The sequence below is a fragment of the Humulus lupulus genome, chromosome 1 (genome assembly GCF_963169125.1).
Source record: "Humulus lupulus chromosome 1, drHumLupu1.1, whole genome shotgun sequence".
Lineage (NCBI taxonomy): Eukaryota > Viridiplantae > Streptophyta > Magnoliopsida > Rosales > Cannabaceae > Humulus > Humulus lupulus.
Window position 1 is genome coordinate 8,892,112 of NC_084793.1, and position 19,338 is coordinate 8,911,449.

The window sequence follows — 19,338 nt, forward strand, 5'->3', positions numbered from 1 at the left end:
TTCTCCAGATAAGCTGCCATTTTTGTGCCACGAGCCTGGTAGTCTCCCAAGATTTGATTTACCACGAGCTGGGAGTCGCTGTAACAATGTATAGCTTTGGCCTTGAGCTCTTTTGCTATTCGAAGTCCCGCGAGTAAAGCCTCATACTCAGCTTCGTTATTAGATGCTTTAAAGCCGAACCTTAAAGCAGAGTGAAATTTTCTCCCTGCAGAAGAGTGATCAGAATAACTCCTGCCCCCGCTCCATTTTCATTTGACGACCCGTCGACGTAAAGTTTCCACAGCTCGTGGGCCGTGGTTGTTACCTCGTCGTCGGCTGTACCGGTGCACTCCACCATAAAATCTGCCAACGCTTGTGCCTTAATGGTCGTTCTCGGATGGTAGGTGATCTCGAACTGTCCGAGCTCAACAGCCCATTTAAGGAGTCGACCAGACGCCTCTGGTTTGGACAAGACTTGCCTTAGTGGTTGATCTGCTAGTACATGGATAGGATGCGCTTGAAAGTAAGGGCGGAGCTTGCGAGATGAGTGGATTAGGCTGAGGGCGAGCTTCTCCATCAGTGGATATCTTGACTCTGCCCCCAGTAATCTTTTACTGATGTAGTAGACGGGTTTCTGTATTCTCTCTTCTTCTCGAACTAGCACTGCGCTTATCGCGTGTTCAGTTGTTGAGAGGTATAGGAACAGTACTTCTCCCGTCTCAGGCTTCGATAGGATGGGTGGTTCGGCTAAGTGCCTTTTGAGCTCCTGAAAGGCTAGTTCGCACTCATCTGTCCATTCGAACTTCTTACTTCCTTTCAATAAGTTGAAGAATGGGAGACCGCGGTCCGTTGACTTCGAAATGAACCTGCTCAGAGCTGCCATCCTGCCAGTCAAGCTTTGAACATCTTTATGCTTCCGAGGTGAAGGCATATCGATCAGGGCCTTTATTTTATCGGGATTAGCCTCGATTCCACTAGAGTTGACAATGAAACCCAGAAATTTCCCTGAAGACACCCCAAAAGTGCACTTCTGAGGATTCAACTTCATGTTGTACTTTCTGAGCACGCCAAAGCACTCTTCGAGGTCATCAACATGGTTCTTGTTAAGTTGAGACTTTACAAGCATGTCGTCAACATAAACTTCCATGTTGTTCCCTATTTGCTCTGAGAACATCATGTTTACGAGCCGCTGGTACGTGGCTCCGGCATTCTTGAGTCCGAATGGCATGACATTGTAGCAGTAGAGCCCTTTATCGGTGATGAAGCTCGTATGCTCTTGGTCGGGGGCATGCATGGGAATCTGGTTATATCCAGAATAGGCATCCATGAACGACATCAGACCATGCCCCGTCGTGGCGTCTACGAGCTGGTCAATTCTCGGCAGGGGAAAACAGTCTTTCGGGCAGGCCTTGTTGAGGTCTGAGTAGTCAATGCACGTTCTCCACGTCCCATTGGGTTTCGGGACCAACACTGGATTGGCCACTCAGTCCGGGTAAAAAGCGTCCCTTATGAAATTATTTGCTTTCAGCCTGTCCACCTCCTCCTTTAGTGCTTTCTTTCTGTCTTCATCCAGCTGCCTTCGCTTTTGCTGCTTCGGGGGAAAGCTTTTGTCTATATTCAATGCGTGGCTCGCTACATTAGGGCTTATTCCCACCATGTCAGAGTGTGACCACGCGAAGACATCCTGGTTTTTCTTCAGAAAGCAAATTAATTGCAATTTTGATTCGTCTTGGAGGTGTTTTCCGACCTTCACTTTCTTTGAGGGATCAGCTTCCTCGAGCTGAACCTCTTCGAGCTCTTCCAAAGGTTGGAGGTCAACCTTCTCCTCAATCCTCGGATCGATCTCCTCATCAATTTCTAAAACTGTCCCATCTTTATTCCGTATGACAACGAGTGCTTGCGCGCTCATTTGTTTCTTTCCCCTTAAGGAAATGCTGTAGCACTCCCTTCCTGCCAATTGATCTCCTTTCAATGTTCCGACTCCGCTTGGAGTTGGGAACTTAAGGGCTAGATGCTTTACAGATGAAACTGCCCCCAGCCCGACCAGGGCGGGTCTCCCGAGCAATACATTGTAGGCAGATGGTAACTCTACTATCACGAACTCCATCATCTTGGTCACCGAGACTAGATAGTCTCCCAAGGTCACAGGGAGTTCGATGGACCCCATACAGGCGGTTCCTTCTCCAGAAAAGTCGTACAACGTGGTTGCACAAGCCTTCAGGTCGCGAAGGGAGAGTCCCATTTTTTCTAGTGTTGTTTTATAAAGAATGTTAACTGAGCTCCCATTGTCTATGAGAACTCGGCGCACTCTTTTGTTGGCAAGCTGTAGGGTGATGACAAGTGGATCATGATGAGGGAACTGGACATGGGAGGCATCCTCCTCGGTGAAGGTTATAGGCTGAGTTTCAACCCTTTGGCTTTTTGGTGCCCTTGGTTCGGGTTCATAAGGAGACCCGTCCTCTGTCTTCAGCTCATTCACATATCGCTTTTGAGCATTTCTACCCCCTCCTGCGAGATGAGGACCTCCCGAGATGGTTATTACGTCCTCTCCATCTATCGGCGGAGGCCTGTCTTCATCCCGAGATCGGGAGTTATTATTCTGTGCTGCCGGAAGCGCGGCTACTCTCTGGCTGGCAGTAGCCTGTCCAGTATTCTGGTTTTTGACATACTGCCGGAAATAACCTCTCGAGATCAACCCTTCGATCTCGTCCTTCAGCTGTCGGCACTCATCAGTTGTGTGTCCGGTGTCCCTATGAAACCGACAATACTTGCTGGAATCCCTCTTGGACTTTTGATTCCTCATAGGGTCCGGACGCCTGAAGGGGACCTGGTTTTCATTAGCCAGGTATATGTTTTCCCGAGACTCGTTGAGCTCGGTGTGCACTTTATATACGGAGAAATACCTTTCTCCTTTTTTCTTCTTTCCTCCATCACCCTCGGGGTTATTTCCCTCGCTCTTTTTCCTCTTGGAGGGATTCTCCGAGGTAGGCTGTGGAGCTGCTGGGTCAGCCGACGTTGAGGCGGAGTTAATGTTTATCGTTGTAGCTTCGGTCTGCGAGGTCGCCTTGAGCGTTGACCTCGCTTCCTCTACATTGACAAATCTCTGCGCCCGTCTGTTAAACTCGGTTATCGACCTCACCGGTTTCCCTTGCATGTCATCCCAAAGGGCACTCCCGGGTAAAACACCAGCTCGGATAGCCATTAGGTGCCCACTGTCATCCACATCTCGAGCTCGGGCGACCTCAAGATTAAATCTTGCTAGATAGCTTTTCAGTGTTTCGCCCGGCTGTTGTCGGACGTTGGTCAAAGTGGATGCCTCTGGTCTGACTCCCATCATAGCCCGGAACTGCTTCTTGAAGTCCCTAGACAACTGATCCCATGAGGTTATCGAGTGTCTCTTGTACTTCTCGAACCAACTCTTGGCAGGTCCGGCTAACGACGTTGGAAACAACATGCATCTGAGCTCGTAGCCCACGTTACTAGCTCTCATGATAGTGTTGAATGTACTCAGGTGGCTACATGGGTCGGTTTTTCCTTCAAACGCTGGGACGTGAGGAATCCGGAACCCTTGAGGAAACTGAGTGTTAGAAATATTGGGAGCAAACGGCTCGAGCTCCTCATCAGAGTCCTCATATCGACCGTTCCCTTGTTCATTCTTCAAAAGCCTAAAGGCTTTTTCGAGCTGATCAATCCTTTCTTGGACTGGGTCCTTAGGCGGTGTCTGGAATTGCCGGTCATTGATTATGATCCCAGGCTCGCGTCTCCGTGAGGGATCTCTACGTCCATTTAGGTGATTCCTTAGGTCCGGATTCGTCTGATCTCCCTTCCCCCTGCTCTGATTCAGATGATTCCGCAGGTCGAGATGGGTCTTGTGGCTTCCAGTATTTTTACGACCTCGGTCGCGTTTACTAACGGACCTGGTTTCTCCGGACTCGTCACTGGTGAAACTTATTGATCGGTCATTTCGTGGTGAATCCTTTCTATGTCGCCTTGTTTCCGCAGTGCGAGACCGGGACGTCTGACTTCTCTCAGATTGTGCGCCTCTCCGCTCCTGGAAAGTCTCTCTGTTTCCTTGTCTTCCCCCTGTACGCCCTTGATCCTGATCTCGACCAGGTTGAGCGTTTCTGCGGGGAGGTGAAGGATATCTTATGGGAGACGGAGGGAACCGTATAGGTGACGGTGGTTGTCGTCCCTGCTTCGGCCTAGAGGGCCCAGAATTTGCCCGAGATGGGCCAGTTGCGTTCGGTGCACTACCAGGAACCTGAGTCCGAGCCTCGGTAGGAGCTCGGTTATTCTCAGTTCCTGCAGGTGCTTCCGCAGGTGTATTAGGCGGGACCCGAGCCCGGGTACTCCTCTGAGGCCTAGAAGGGGCGGATGGCTCTGCTGGTGTTGGAGGTTGTGCCGGCCTCCTTGTGGCAGCATTTTTTCATGGACGTCCACGGGGCCTCCGGGGAGGAACGTGCACGTCCCTTGGAGGAGGGACTTGGTCTTCGCGCGGAGGCGGGGGCTGAGCCACCTGCGCCTCTGCGGCTATCCTAGTCAACTCCTCGTTACGTTTGTTGGCTTCTGCCAACAAATGTTTCAGCTGCCGATTCTCCAATTCTACAATAGGGACATAACGTTCAGGGTTATAGTACATGTCCTCATCCCTTGGTTGTGGAGGTGGCCCCCGGGAATCGGAGGACCCACTGCTTTCATCAGCGTCCGGGTTCTCCATTGGCTGTTTTCCAGGACGCCTTGGGTAATTTTCTTCAGGAGTGTTCTGATTGTTTGCAGCCATGAATCTCTCAGGGATGAATGCTTAAGGCTCTCAATGAAAGCACCAAACTGTTGACGCCGTTTTTCGTCAACAGGTAAAAGAATAGAGCACGTAAACAATTTAAGACAATGGCAAAAAATAAACAAACGAATCAAACACGGTTTTTTACGTGGTTCAGCAGTTAAATCTGCCTAGTCCACGAGTCACTGTTATTAACCTCAAGATTATCTCTGAGCAATTCTTTAGCAAGAATCCTCCAGAGTTTTCTCTCAAGGATCAGAATTTCGGTCCTTTACAATAGTGCACGCCTTCTCTATTTATAGAGAAGGGTGCAGAATACTATCCCACATATTTTGGGTAGTTACTCTTTTGTGAATAAAAATAAATGGCTTTAAATGACAATAATCAGATATTAAAGGAAACGTCCCCCAAAGATCAGGGGGCGTATAACTGTATTAAATAATATCCCACAATTCTTGGGGATTTACATCAATTAATGAAGGCTACATCTCATAGTTATTATACTTGTAGATACTCAAGGTGGTTATAGCGTATCTTCAAGGCTCCAGCACTTCTGGTTTCATGTCATTGTGCGAGCCACTGACATCTCCCGAGCTAACGTTGCTTTCGAGATGGGATATCGAGCTCAAGAACCATGCTCCGAAGTTCCTGAAGATGAAGGTGTTCTCGGAACTACCTTTCGAGATCGATGTCATTTCGAGATCACCGCATTCGAGATCATACATCATACTTTGCAGGCTCGACTTACAATCCTAGATCACTCTAATCCTCACGAGACCATTTATTGCAAACTCAGCTTTCGAGGTCATATTTACTATGACTCGAAATCTGAGTATAACAAAATCAAATCACGTAATTAAGACAATTCAATTGGAATTGTTTGATGCATTGTGGAATTAGAACACTAATTCAGATATAGCCATCCATGTTGTTAAGATTGAATTGATTGAAGTTTCTTCATAATTATTTCTTTGTCACTTCGGACAGGTTTTGGTTTTGGATTTGGATTTGGATTTGGATTTGGGAAAAATCAATTGGACAAATTTTTCTTCTAGATAATGATGATGATTTGCTCATTTACCAAAAAATTAGTGAAGTCAATTTCCAATTCCATTCAGTGATCAAATAATTACATTTTAAAAAAAAAAAAAAATTATGATGCATGAATTAGCGTATATATATCCTAAGTTTTGACTTCAGTGTTCAAACGAGTGGTCATATCATATATAATAGTCTTTTGGTAGGGACGAGAAAATCCCTACCACTAATTATATTTATTCTTTTGTAAATAAATAAAAGATTTTCAAAAATTTAAGAGTTTCAAAAATTATAATATTAATAATTCATATTTTAAATTTTAAATTTTTGAAGAATTTATAATATAATAATTAAAATTATAATAACTATTCATTTCAACATATTATGCTAAAAATACTTTTTTTAAAATAAAATAAAATATAACTATTGTTTATATATTATAATTAATCTCATATATTTCTAAATTAAAAAAATCCATAAAATATATTTTTTTTAATAACTTTGAAGTGATCTTTGTTTGTAAGAAAAAAAGAAAAAATAATATCAAAATTTAATGTTGGGAATGATGAATGCATTAGAATTTTCCGCCACAAATGGATGGAAAAATAAAAAGGACTGACCATTTAAAAGGTGGAAATTTTATATCTCAAAATCTTAAAATTGGGGACTTAAATACCAAAAAAAAAAGAGTTGAATGAAAATATTATCTAAAAAAAACTAGGTTTAATACATTGTATTCTATAACAGTCATATATATAAATAAATAAATATATAACTTATATAATTCTACACCTTAAATGAACTAGGTTAATGATTAATTAATCAATCTAATAAAGCAATATTTGTTGACTTCATTCAAGCTAGCCAGCTTTAAATATAGGTCGTTTTCTTTTTCTTTTTTTTTTCTTTTCAATATTAGAATATATATATATATTATTAACATAATTAATTCATGCTAACCGTTCCTTCTTTTTGACTTGAAATTATAAGTTTCAAAGGAAAACAAATAAGGACAAAAACAAAAACAAAAACAGAAATGTCAATACTGGTTTGCCACTCCTCCAATGATCCAACCCAATTTTTTTTAATTATTATTACTATTATATAATTAATGCATCCTTTTGAAATTAGAACTTCTAGCTACCTTTTATTAATTATTTGACTTCTCTCTTTCTTTTTTTCTGCCAAAATATTTTTGCCAATTTCACCCTAACAATAATCCAATGTTAATTTATAAACACTAACACACTTTAAGTAGGATAATTATGAAGTAATCTTCCGAAAATAGGGTTATTGGTGCATCCCTCGTATTTTCGCACTTTATAATTTTAATTATATATATATCGGTGTACATTATAATTATAGCAGATATCCTACTAATTTTCAAAAAAATTTAAATAATTTATAATGTTGATACTAGAATTTAGATAATACTGAAAAAGTCACAAATCAAACAATAGTAAAAAAAAACCACACAACTCACAATGGAGATGACTCAAATAAAAACTAAGTTGTATACACTAATCATGCAAATCAACTCAAAAAACTGAAACTCAAACACCGACATGAAAAATGGATAAAATAAATCAAGTCCCCTATACAGATGTTCCAATCGGTTTCAATGGCTAAAGGCGAAATTTACATATGAAAATGAATTTTGATTTGTTGATATAATATAATGGTGATAATAAAAATACATTTTTTTTTTAAAATATTGAATATTTTTTTTAATACAAAATATTTGTTCCTGTAGTAGAAAAACAAAATATGAAATCGGCTTCTTATAAATATATATTTAATAATTTGCATGAAATATTTAGAAAATTATTGTAAAAAAGTAGTGTTGATAATTATTAATTGTATATACAAATAATCCCAATCAATCTAACAACCCACTACAAACCTTGCATGTTATGTAGTATTTACAGAAATGTAGCACCACTAATTAAATGTCAAATGTTGATAATATTAATAATAATAGTTGTACTAACCAAATTATAATACTTAAAAGTTAACTTTATGAAACTATAGACAATAAAGCAATTTTGTACAATCTGATAAATATTGATTATTGATTATATTATACTCAGATAACTGTGGTCATCATCTTCATTTGAGTAATTATTAGATTGCATGTACCTTTTTCAATTTGCCATGTAATTATTGGTTTTAAAAGAATACAATCAAACAAAAGCTGTTACGAAATAAAATGAACTTGGTCACTTAAATAATTAGACCAGTAGTAATATGATCCAATTTGAGTACTTCTATGGAATAGTACTCAGCACTAAACTGAACAGTGTCATGATTTTGAGTTGGTTCATATAAAATTATTTTAAATTTTTAATGATTATACAAAAGTAGATATATTAATTAATAAAAAAGTTTATATTTTTTTTTGACTCTGTCTTTTGACAAATTACTTTTTAGATATTATGTTTTATAAAATGGTTTAAATAAAACCCTAAATTCGATTTTGGTTAATATTTTTTCAACTAAAATCACAAATAATTTAATAAGCTAATAATTCATAACAAAAATAAAATTATTTTGCTTAAAAGTTGTGTTGTTATATTCAATTTTTTCTTCATCAAAATTGAGTTTATGATTCTATTTTAATTATTTTACAAAACAAAGGATCCAAAATGTAATTTATCAAAACACAAAATCCAAATGTCCAAAAATATATAAACCCTTAATAAAAACTCGAAATAGCTTTAACTTCCACTGGATAAGTCATACACTCAATAATGAAACTTTGATGTCCAAATTGTAATAAATGCTGTTAAATATATGTGTAATATTTTAGATCTAAATTTAAAAATGGCAAAATAAAATGTATAATAAATAAAAGATTTTATATCATTTTGGAGTATTGATTTTTTTTTATTACTTGTTTGGATCTTGTATTTTTAAATTTTATTTTTTGACTTTATAATTTGTAAAATTATTCACATAGACCCCGAAATTCAATTTTGATGAAGAAAAATTGAATATAACAATACAATTTTTAAGCAGAATTATTTTATTTTTGTTCTGAATTATTAGTTTGGTGAATTATTTGTGATTTCAGTTGAGAAAATTTTGAGCAAAATCAGATTTAGAAATTTGTTTGAACCATTTTATAGAATATAGAATCTAAAAAAGAATTTATTAAAACATAAAGTCAAAACAAAAATAAAAAATAAAAAATAAAAAGGACAAAACACAAGTAAAATAATATATGTAAACCCTAAATAAAAACCACATATCACGTGAAAGATACCATCCATTGAATGGAGAATTTAGGAAGACTCTTCTACGTTTGGTAGGAAGGAAAGTAAATAGGAAGGAGAGAAAAAATAGAGAAAATAGAAAAAGTGAATGAAAGAAAAGAAATGCATTTTCTCTTCTTCTTATTTGGTGTAAGGAAAGAAAAGAAACTTGTTTTATTTTCTTTGTTTGGTATTTGAGTTAGAATTGAGAGGAAAGAAATATTATTTTGACATTTATACCCTTATATTAGTATTTATGTATTACCCATTATTGAAAAAATATATTTTTGTATATTTAAAAATATATATTTTTGTCACATATAACATAAATAAAAATATTTTTTTCAAATTTATTATGAAGATAAAGTAAATAGTTGGCAATACATATAATTATAATTATAAAATAATTTATAAGGATGGTATGTGTATGTTTTATTACATATGGAATATTATTTATCATTGTTGATAATGTGTGATTTTATAAAATTATTTTTTATAGCTAAAATTATAATAATTTAATAAGCCTAAGAACAAATTTAAATAAACCTAAGTAGTAATTATGTGTTGAAATATTTATATTTAAGGTAAAAAAATATAATTTAAAAATATTTATTTTAGTAATAATATATTAAAAAAATACTCCTAAATTTTTTTTAGTCAATTTATAAGGGGTATTATGGTCATACAAAGCCTACAACATTTTTTTCTTCTATATTTTCTCTCCAATTTGGAGAGAAAATTTTTAGTGTGGACTCCACCATTTTTTTTCTCTTCATTTTTCTTTCCTTCCTTATTTTCTCTCCTACCAAACTACCATTCTTTTTATCTTCTCTCCAATTTTCTCTTCAAATGCTTCCTTCCTTCTACTTTTCATCTTTAACAAACAAAGGCCAAGTGTAAAGACTTTATTGAAAGAAAAAAAAAAGTAAATGCTTATTGAAAATTCTAAATTTAAACATAAATAAAAGAAAGAGAATTGTTATTGGTCAACACCATTTAATACAATATAGTATGATATCATGTATTTTAATTTAAAATAAAATATATGAGTACTGATATCAAATTATACTTATCTATATCAAATAATATTAGGTATTACGGTGCTTCATAACAATAAAGAAAAATCTACGAAGGTTACGCTCTCTCTTCAATGAGTTTAACAATGAAAAGGAGAAGTCTTTTTCCATAGAAAAAATATAGTTTTGGATAAAACTATTAACTCTAATCACATAGTATTATGGAAAAGTTAATATTGTTTGAACCATTTGGCTAAAACTATCAACAATAATTGCCCCTCCTTTATTTTTATAAAAAAAGAAATTTGCATTAACCAATCAAATTAAGTGTTATGGGAAAATATAAAAAAGGGGGACATGAATCTATCTAAATACAATCACCTACAGAAGAAAGTAACAAGTGAATCATTTTTTTTATTTTGTTTTTATGACAAATTATTAATTAATTAATTGAGAGCTGCCTATTGATAATTCTAACAACACATTAGGAAAAAGTAGAGTACCACTAAAATTTACATCAAAAAGCAGTCACACATAGATGATGTGATTGATATTAATTGTGTACTAATTTATTTCAAAGTAAGATTATATTTTATTTTTTTTAAAAAAATTGTGTGATAAATTTGGAGTAGTGTTTCTAGAATTATAGCTTTACCCATAAATATTAGAGCTCATTTCCACAGTCATAATACCTAAATAATAATTAATCAATGATGATGATGATGATGATAAGGAGAATACTTGTACCATTTTTGGCAATTTAGACCAAGTGATCATTGTTGAGAATTCTATCAGTTGGTAAATTTTTCTTATAATGTGTTGAATTACAACACATAAACAAATTTAATATAATTTTTTTTTAAAATGATATTTCTTATTTGAAGTTTTGAAAAAAAAATGATCATTTTTTAAAATTATAACTTCACCCATTTATTATTTTATTTTTATACTGATATTTTCCTATATTTTAGAATTTGTTTTACTTCTATTTCTCTTATTTTTAAGAGAGACTATCATGGTCAACACTAGGCTTAATAATTAATGACAATTAATAATAAGCAATATAATTCTCAATTTTTATAGAAATCAAACCAGTTGATTTTTTTTTTCTTACAAAATTGTTAATATTTTACTCTTAATTTGTTTTTTATTCTTCTCTATTTTGTGCTGTTAAATTTTCTTTTGAAGTGGTTTTATTTTTTTGGGATCTTAATATACCACATTTTCTCTGAAAATTCATATTTGGTTAGTTACATATCTGGGTTATTTATAGTTTTTAGTCTATTAAATTTGATTCTTAGTTTTTTTAAGTACATCATGTTAATGGTTAATTTCTGAACAAAATATTCAATTTTTGAATAAATATTGGGAAAACACACACTATGAATCATTTCAATTTGGGCTTGGGCATGGGCTTGAGATTTGGGAAGTGAGTGGGTGGTGGGCCTTTGGGTTAAGGTGTTAGAGAAGGGCCCATTAGATTATGATGGAGGTGAGTCTGAGTCGTCACGGTTGGGTCCTACACCGTCATCCATACGATAGGCAACACTTTCCTTAAGCTTCAACTCAATTAATGACATACTCAACTACGTTTCATTCCTTGTACACTCTCTTTATTTTAATTTAATTTGATCTAACTAATTTAATCTTGGCTACCATTAATAATAAATAATATGTTAGTGAAATGGTCAAAAGTATAGGCCTTGGTTATGGTCACTACCATGTCACTTTTACGACATTTTTTTTAATTGTGTTTGGTTTTTACTATAGAAAAATTTTAAATGTGAAGCATTATTGGTACCTACTACCATAATTAATCTAAATTGAATTTTGATATAACAAATAATAATGATAATCCAAGAATTTCATTTAATTACATTAACTAATTTTATTATAACAATGAAATCATTACTCTAAAAGATGAGCAAACGGCAACATAGACAAATAAAACCAGGATAAAATGACATACAAGGATCAAATGATAATTATAATCAAATCTTACGAAGAAAAATATCCAAGTCAGAAATAGAAAATGCAAACCAAACCCAAACATAGCAATAAACACCCTAAATCAACAAAATTAAAATAAAAACCATAAAAAAAGGCAATCCATGTGGTTGGTAACCAAGGCTCCCATTCGAACGCCAATACAAACCCCAACCAAACTAGCAAGGAAGGACACTTCGCCATTGCAAGTTGTCGAACCCCGAAGATTGCTTGATCACAACCCAGATCCAATGAAATCAAATTTGCCAAAGATTGTTCTTGAAAAAATAAACGTTTAGTTACCTTCACCCACCAGCCAGCTCAGCCCAGCTCGGTCGAACGGCGGCGGCGTGCGCGGGTGGTGGTCAAGTGTGTGAGTCCTCACCCATTCGCACAAAACTGGGTACCCCTTAGGGCACACTCCAAGACATAGCATTTGCAACTTATATACACTCCTAGAAGAGTATTTCAATTCCATGTGAGACTTTTCACATATCACACACAACTATATCTTTTCAATTTTTAACAATTCACAAAAGAAAGTACCAACACCTCTACTATCGAATCACGAAATCACCATCACCCATTAGACTACAAAATGAAACAGGGACTACCGAACTGAGAATGTTGACCACAATAGAAAGAGAGAAACCCAACATTATTTGATATCATTTTTTATGAAAACAAAAGATTAGTTTGAAAACATAAAATTTGCCAATACAATACGTAAATTAGAATTTTATTTTAACTTAAAGCATATCTCAATTTCTATTTTATGTTGTCATGAATTAAATTTTTACAAAATTGTATCATAACTCAAGAGATTTTACAAGTTATTATTATATATGGTTGTCACGGCGCATTTTTGTACGAAATGTGGCCGAATAAGCTTTTTTTTTTTTTTTTTTTTTTGACAAAAACTATTCCTAATATTTGACATTATGAAAAAGGGGCAAAAATCAAAACTACTAATTAATAATTTAAAAAAGCTATTTACCTTTTATATTATATCTTCAAAATTGACCCTAAATTGTCCCTATATATACATAAATGGTAAATACCCTCTGATCAATAAACTCACTTATCATGTTCCATATGTATGTGGCAGCGCATCGTTTTCCACCAGACACAAAAAAGGCGGCGATAAAGTAATTCTGCGACGACCAATCTAAGACTCCATCGCCAACCACAAACTCTCTTTTTCCTTTACTAAACTTTTGGTCAATCTTCATACCACTAGGACTACACACTACGCACGTCCGCACGTACGTAATTATAATTACAAACAATGTCATTTTAATGGTATAGTTTATACTAATACTATAGATAAACCTAAAACTTTTCATATATATGGAAGTTTCCAAGCAAGGACACCACACAATCAAATCAATCCCAAGAATTCCAACCATCGTATATGACTTACTTACTCCAATTATATAGAAAGAATAATCACCGAATATGACCAAAATACATATGCCAAAGCAGCACACCACTCTTATTCCATTATTAGATTCACCTATATATATGTGTGTGTGCGTGCGCTATTGCCATGTGACTTTATTTTGCCACCAAATTTGAACACAAAATCCAAAAAACCAACATTAACGTTAATGGAGGGACAAAGAGCAGAGAACGAGAACAAGGGGAGAGACACTCGGTACAGGGGGATACGACGCCGTCCGTGGGGGAAGTTCGCGGCGGAGATTCGTGACCCGTCGAAGAATGGTGCGCGTCTGTGGCTGGGCACCTTTGAGACTGCGGAGGAGGCTGCTCGGGCTTACGACCGCGCTGCTTTTGCTTTCAGGGGTCACTTGGCCATTCTCAACTTTCCCAATGAGTTTCAACACCAGAATAGTCACCACAACTTCTCTTCTTCTTCGTCTTCTTCTTCTTCGGTTTCAGCTGCTCATGGCCGTGATGGCCATGGCCAGAGCTATGATTTTGGGTCTTTTCAATCCGGGCAAGGGAGTAGTGGTTGTGCTAGTGGTGTTATTGAGTTTGAGTATTTGGATGATAAATTGTTGGAGGATCTTCTCGACTGTGAAAGTAGGCAAGGAAAGAAGTAACAAGAAGAAAAAACTCAGTTCATCAACAACATTCCTTAAGATTAAATTGGGTTTTTTCTTCTTTTTATTTTAAATAAGTTGTTAGTAGTAAGAGCACCCAACAAAATCTAACTTTTGTTTTTGATTGTATTGATTTCGTTGAATCAAGTTATGTTTTTTTTTTTTTCTATTGAAGAAGGATTAGCCCTTAATTAAAGAACCAATGTACAGTTATATAATACAAGTTTAGATGAATACTTTTTTCTTTAATATTTAAATAAAATGAGATTGTTGACCAAGAAATCTCAGTTAGAAGAATCGTTAAAATAAAATCACATTCACTGGATAATGTCGACACAAAAAAGGTAGTCAATCAAACAGCGCAAAAGTCCATTGAAAACAGAGTCTTTGACAGTTAATTATATAGTACTATTATTATTACAAGATTCTCACGTTTTTTTTTATTGTTTTATGATGAAAATACTCCTATAATAATGACGTTTTATTAAATAATTAATCCAACACCAATACCAAAATTACCGTTAAAAATAAAATAAAATGTTGAAGCTAAAGTCAAGAGTTTACAGTTCAACTATTTCTTTTTAGAACCTTGCACATAAATTATAAAGTGATTTTAATACCAAAACTTCATAAAAATAAAAGCATTACATAAACATGTCCAAGTATTATGTCTAAAAGGGTTTTTTTATTTATTTATTATTTGAACACATGCATTATATTATGGTATTAAAAAGGTTAACTTGACATTACTCTGTTATGCTCTGTTTTTTAGTAACAAAACTATAAATATTTATAATAATTATTTTTTTTAAAAATAAAAAATAAAAATCAGTCTTGATTTCCTTTGTTCTCAAAATCAAGAAGCTCATCCAATAACTTATCATCCAAGTATTCGAACTCGAAAACCTCTCTCCCACGCTGCGTTTCGGCATTTCGATACGAAGACGAGGACGAAGACGAAGAACACGAAGAAGAAGAAGAAGAACCAGGAAACGACGCCGTTGAAGAAGAAGAAGAAGGAACAGAGAGACCTTCGAGCGCAGGGTACTCGCTAGGGAAGTTGAGAATGGCAAAGGGTCCTCTGATGGAGAAAGCGGCTCTGTCGTAAGCCCTGGCAGCTTCTTCCGCAGTGGTGAAAGTCCCAAGCCATAGCCGAGCTCCATTCCTGTTAGAGTCGCGTATCTCTGCTGCGAATTTCCCCCATGGACGCCTTCTCACTCCTCTGTATCTGACATCTTTAGTGCCTTCTTGTCCTCCTCCTTCCTTGTCCTTTCTGCGAGACCCTCGATTGTCTTCTTCCATGGATGAAACAGACAAAGAAAGCTTTGAGTTTGAGTGTTCAAGGTGTTTTGTTTGTGGTTGGTGGGTTTATTTATACTGACAAGAAAATCAACCCAATTGGGCTTAAAGATTTGGAGGTTGACAGTTGAAAATCTTCCAAATGCATCGAATTTGGAAGAAGATTCACTCGCTCATCATGCTGATGGCTTTTACGAAGATTATTAATTATGCTTTCTTTCGAGATTAGGACTTAATTACTCTTTAATTTTGGATTCGCTGAGGTTTTCTAGTGACGATTTTTTGACAGGTTTCTTCTGGTTTCGTTACATTATAATAATGATGTCATACAATTACGCAACTCTAATTGATCATCAATGTTGCGTAATCACATTACATATGATGATCTATTTTAATAATATTCCATTTGATTATCAGAACATTAATAAACTATATATATAATATATATATATATATATAAAGAGGGTTAGTGAGAAAGAGAGGTGGGCATTATTGATTATGCTCCACAGGGATGCCTATAATGGCCTAAGGCTTATAATAATAGTAATAATAATAATAATATTAAGGATTCGTTTGATAACTTTGATTAAGATTTAATTCTAATTAAGGTGAGATCATCAAGCTTACGTAGCTTAGAATGACGATGTGAAGTGTCACCTATCTTTGGTATTAGAGGGTGAGCTCATCTGGCTTTGGGCTTACATATATATATATATACATATAATTATACATTGTATATGTTTTGGTCAGAGAGAATCTTGTCTTTTGTCAGCGAATATAATATGTAAGCTGTTTTATTATGTGTGTGTATGTGTATATATATATATATATATATATATAATTGGAGAGGCCCTGTAAACTAGGTCAGAAGATGAGCTAATATGGCTTACGTTTATGTATATTGATCAGCAAGATGATGATGATGATGATGATGATGATGAAATGGGTTATGTGAGTTGATTTATAATAAAAGGACTGATAGTGGTTTAGAGACTTAGAATATAATGGTTAATTATTTTTTCTTTAATAATGGATTATATAACTTTCAATAATACTGTGTGAGTAGCATAAGGTGGTAGGTGATGATGAAAGAGAAGAGAAAATAAAAGTGTAAAGATGATTATTTGGTAACCCCAAAAGTACTTAGTTTTTTTGTTTGTTTGTTTGTTTGTACATTAGTGTCAATTTTGGGAAGATGTATTAATATACAATACCTCTTTCGAGGCTTTACAACCCTCGAAAAAAGCACATTGTTATGAAAAATTTTGGTGTGTCCTTGCATTGGAAATGGAAAGAGACTTAGAAATACAAAAACATGGTTGATTTTGAATCAACATGTGTTCCTACGTTGGAAGAATTGAATGATGACAATGAGAATTACAACACATTTTTCTCAAAATTAGTAATTAGTTCGTTAAAAATAAGTATTTGTGAGCTATGTAGACGAATACGACATCAATAATAAACACTCATCTTGTTTTGTTATCATTTTATAAGCTTGTTATTATTGTTTGATTAAGTTTTTAAATGGTTTAGGAGATAAGTTTGTTTCGACAAAGCAATATAGACAGATTGTATTGACCATGGTAGAATTTGAATTATGAAAATGTTAATAAATGATTAAAAAGTCCAAATTGTCAATTTTCATTTTTTACTTTTTACTTTTGTAAAACTAATATAGAGTGGAACCATCCCTAGAACAAACTTACATGTGTGTCCAATATTGAATGAGAACAATAAGAATTTATATTTTTCTTTGGCTAGTAGAATTAGAAGCAAAAGAAAAATTAATTTGGAATATTTCCAAGTCAACAATTTTACAAGTGTAGTTTTATTTTATTTTTTTCGTTAGAGGAAAAAATAATAAAAAGAAAGGTATTTTATAATACCTCTTATTCTTCTTCTTCCTCTACAACCCTCGAACCTGTGATGTTGAGGCAAAGGCATATAGCTACTCTACCATCAAGACCACAAGGGGGTTGTGATAAAATTTTACTTTGTTAAATTATATAAATTGTTATATACGCTTGGAATAAAGTATTTGCCGCAAAAATACTAAATTTTAGTTAATCATTGTACTTAAATATTAATTTTTTTTATTTTGACAGCAATAATACAAAATCTTTCTTAATAGTTGCACTTAAGTATCTATTCTTTTTTAATTTGCAGAAAAAATATCTAATATTTATTAATAATTGCAGTTAAGTACCAAATTTTTAATTTTTTTTACAACAATAATACAAAATCTTTAGTGTTATAACGACAAGTATTCTGTAAATTGTGTTTTAAAAATGTATAAGATCAATTTTACTTTGTAATGAAAAAATTATTTTAAAAGTGTTAGTACTTAACTATAACTATCAACTATTTTTGTTGCAAATAAAAAAAAATTTATACTTAAGTGTAACTATTGGCAAAAATTTGGTATTGTTGCGCCAAAATAAAAAAAAAATAGTATTTAAGTGCAATTATCAATAAAGATTTAGTAATTTTACCACAAATATTTTTATTTTTTATTTCACTTTCTTTATGGTCAAATTAAAGATTTGACTTAGTGTGGTTATGATTAAATAGACTTTTTCTAACATTAATATAATTTCAACTATGTAATTGGACATTTATGTTTTTTCTGGTCTTTCTACTCCTAGCTTGGTCTTTCATGTTTATAGTAATAATTTATTGGTGTATATATTAGAATTGACTCTTTCTTTTATGGTTAAATCAAACTTTAAGCAAATGTCAAATGTAATTATAATGATTGGATAATTATAACACTTAACTATTTGTTAAGATGTGTTGATTAGTAAAAGGGTACGTGTATGGATCTCATGCGTTAATTAATTTTATAGGGAATGAGATATTATAAAAATAATTATTGGTGGCTAAAGTTTATTTTTTTTTCCAGGGTAGTATTTAAGTTCTTTATTTTATTTTCATCGATAAAAGTCTCTTATAACGTTGCATAATTGTTACATCATTTCCTCAAATCATAATTATATAACATTAAGGACTTTTATCGGCAAAAACAAAAGAACTTAAATACCAATAATCCTTATACAAATTCAGCAAGTTTAACTTTTAAGCCACATAAAATAAAAAATAAATAAAAGGGAGGTATTTTAAAATACCTCATTTTCTCTCTCTCTTTCTCTCTCTTCACAGCCCTCGAACCTCTGACCTCAAGGCAAGTATAGTTTCAACCTACCATCAAAGCCACAAGCGAAGGCTGTGCCACAGCTTTACTTCCTTTTATATTTATTGCTATAAAGGTACTATATATAACGCCTTCATTTTGGTTGATTTGGTGGGCTAACATGAATAGTGGATATTTAATCTAAAGAAGATAATTTTGGTTGGTGTATTAGTATTTAAAATAACATTATTGCTCAATCACATTTATTGTGACTTTATATCAAAATAGAACTCTAAATAGTCAAATAAATGTCCATCCTAAATCATTGTTGGAAATTATACAATTTTTTTTTCTATCTTTTGGTTAATATGGGAATCTCATTTTCATTTTCTTTTACTTTTTCTTTTTCATTTTCTTGTAAAAGAAAAAAGAAAAAAAAATCAGCATCATAGTACTTTGATTATAATTGTGTGTTGGTGCGTTAGATTAAACCGTACAATTACAAATAAAAAAGAAGTGAATGAGAGGTGAATCAATGGTTTTTTTTTTCTTGCTTGAAGAAAGGGAAATGGGAGCTACCAGGAGTGTTGTTATTTGAGACATTAAGATGCACAACACCACACGAAGTGACTCCCTACAATTAGTTAGCGATACTCCATATTTGATATAAATTCAAATTGTCACGAAGTGACTCCCTACAATTAGTTAGCGATACTCCATATTTGATATAAATTCAAATTGTGTGAGTCTTGATATTGAATTGCATCAATAACGGTATGCTACTTTC

The 19,338-nt window shown here is 34.0% G+C and overlaps 2 protein-coding genes across 2 annotated transcripts; one reads left to right on the top strand and one right to left on the bottom strand.

Moving 5' to 3' along the window:
• Positions 1-13,517: 13,517 nt before the first annotated feature.
• Positions 13,518-14,401, top strand: LOC133785239 (ethylene-responsive transcription factor ERF098-like). Its single transcript, XM_062224493.1, has one exon. It carries the CDS (start codon positions 13,664-13,666, stop codon positions 14,117-14,119), a length of 456 nt encoding a protein of 151 aa, XP_062080477.1. The 5' UTR covers positions 13,518-13,663; the 3' UTR covers positions 14,120-14,401.
• Positions 14,402-14,823: 422 nt separating this feature from the next.
• Positions 14,824-15,449, bottom strand: LOC133785235 (ethylene-responsive transcription factor ERF098-like). Its single transcript, XM_062224488.1, has one exon. It carries the CDS (start codon positions 15,419-15,421, stop codon positions 14,948-14,950), a length of 474 nt encoding a protein of 157 aa, XP_062080472.1. The 5' UTR covers positions 15,422-15,449; the 3' UTR covers positions 14,824-14,947.
• Between the last annotated feature and the right edge of the window lie 3,889 nt (positions 15,450-19,338).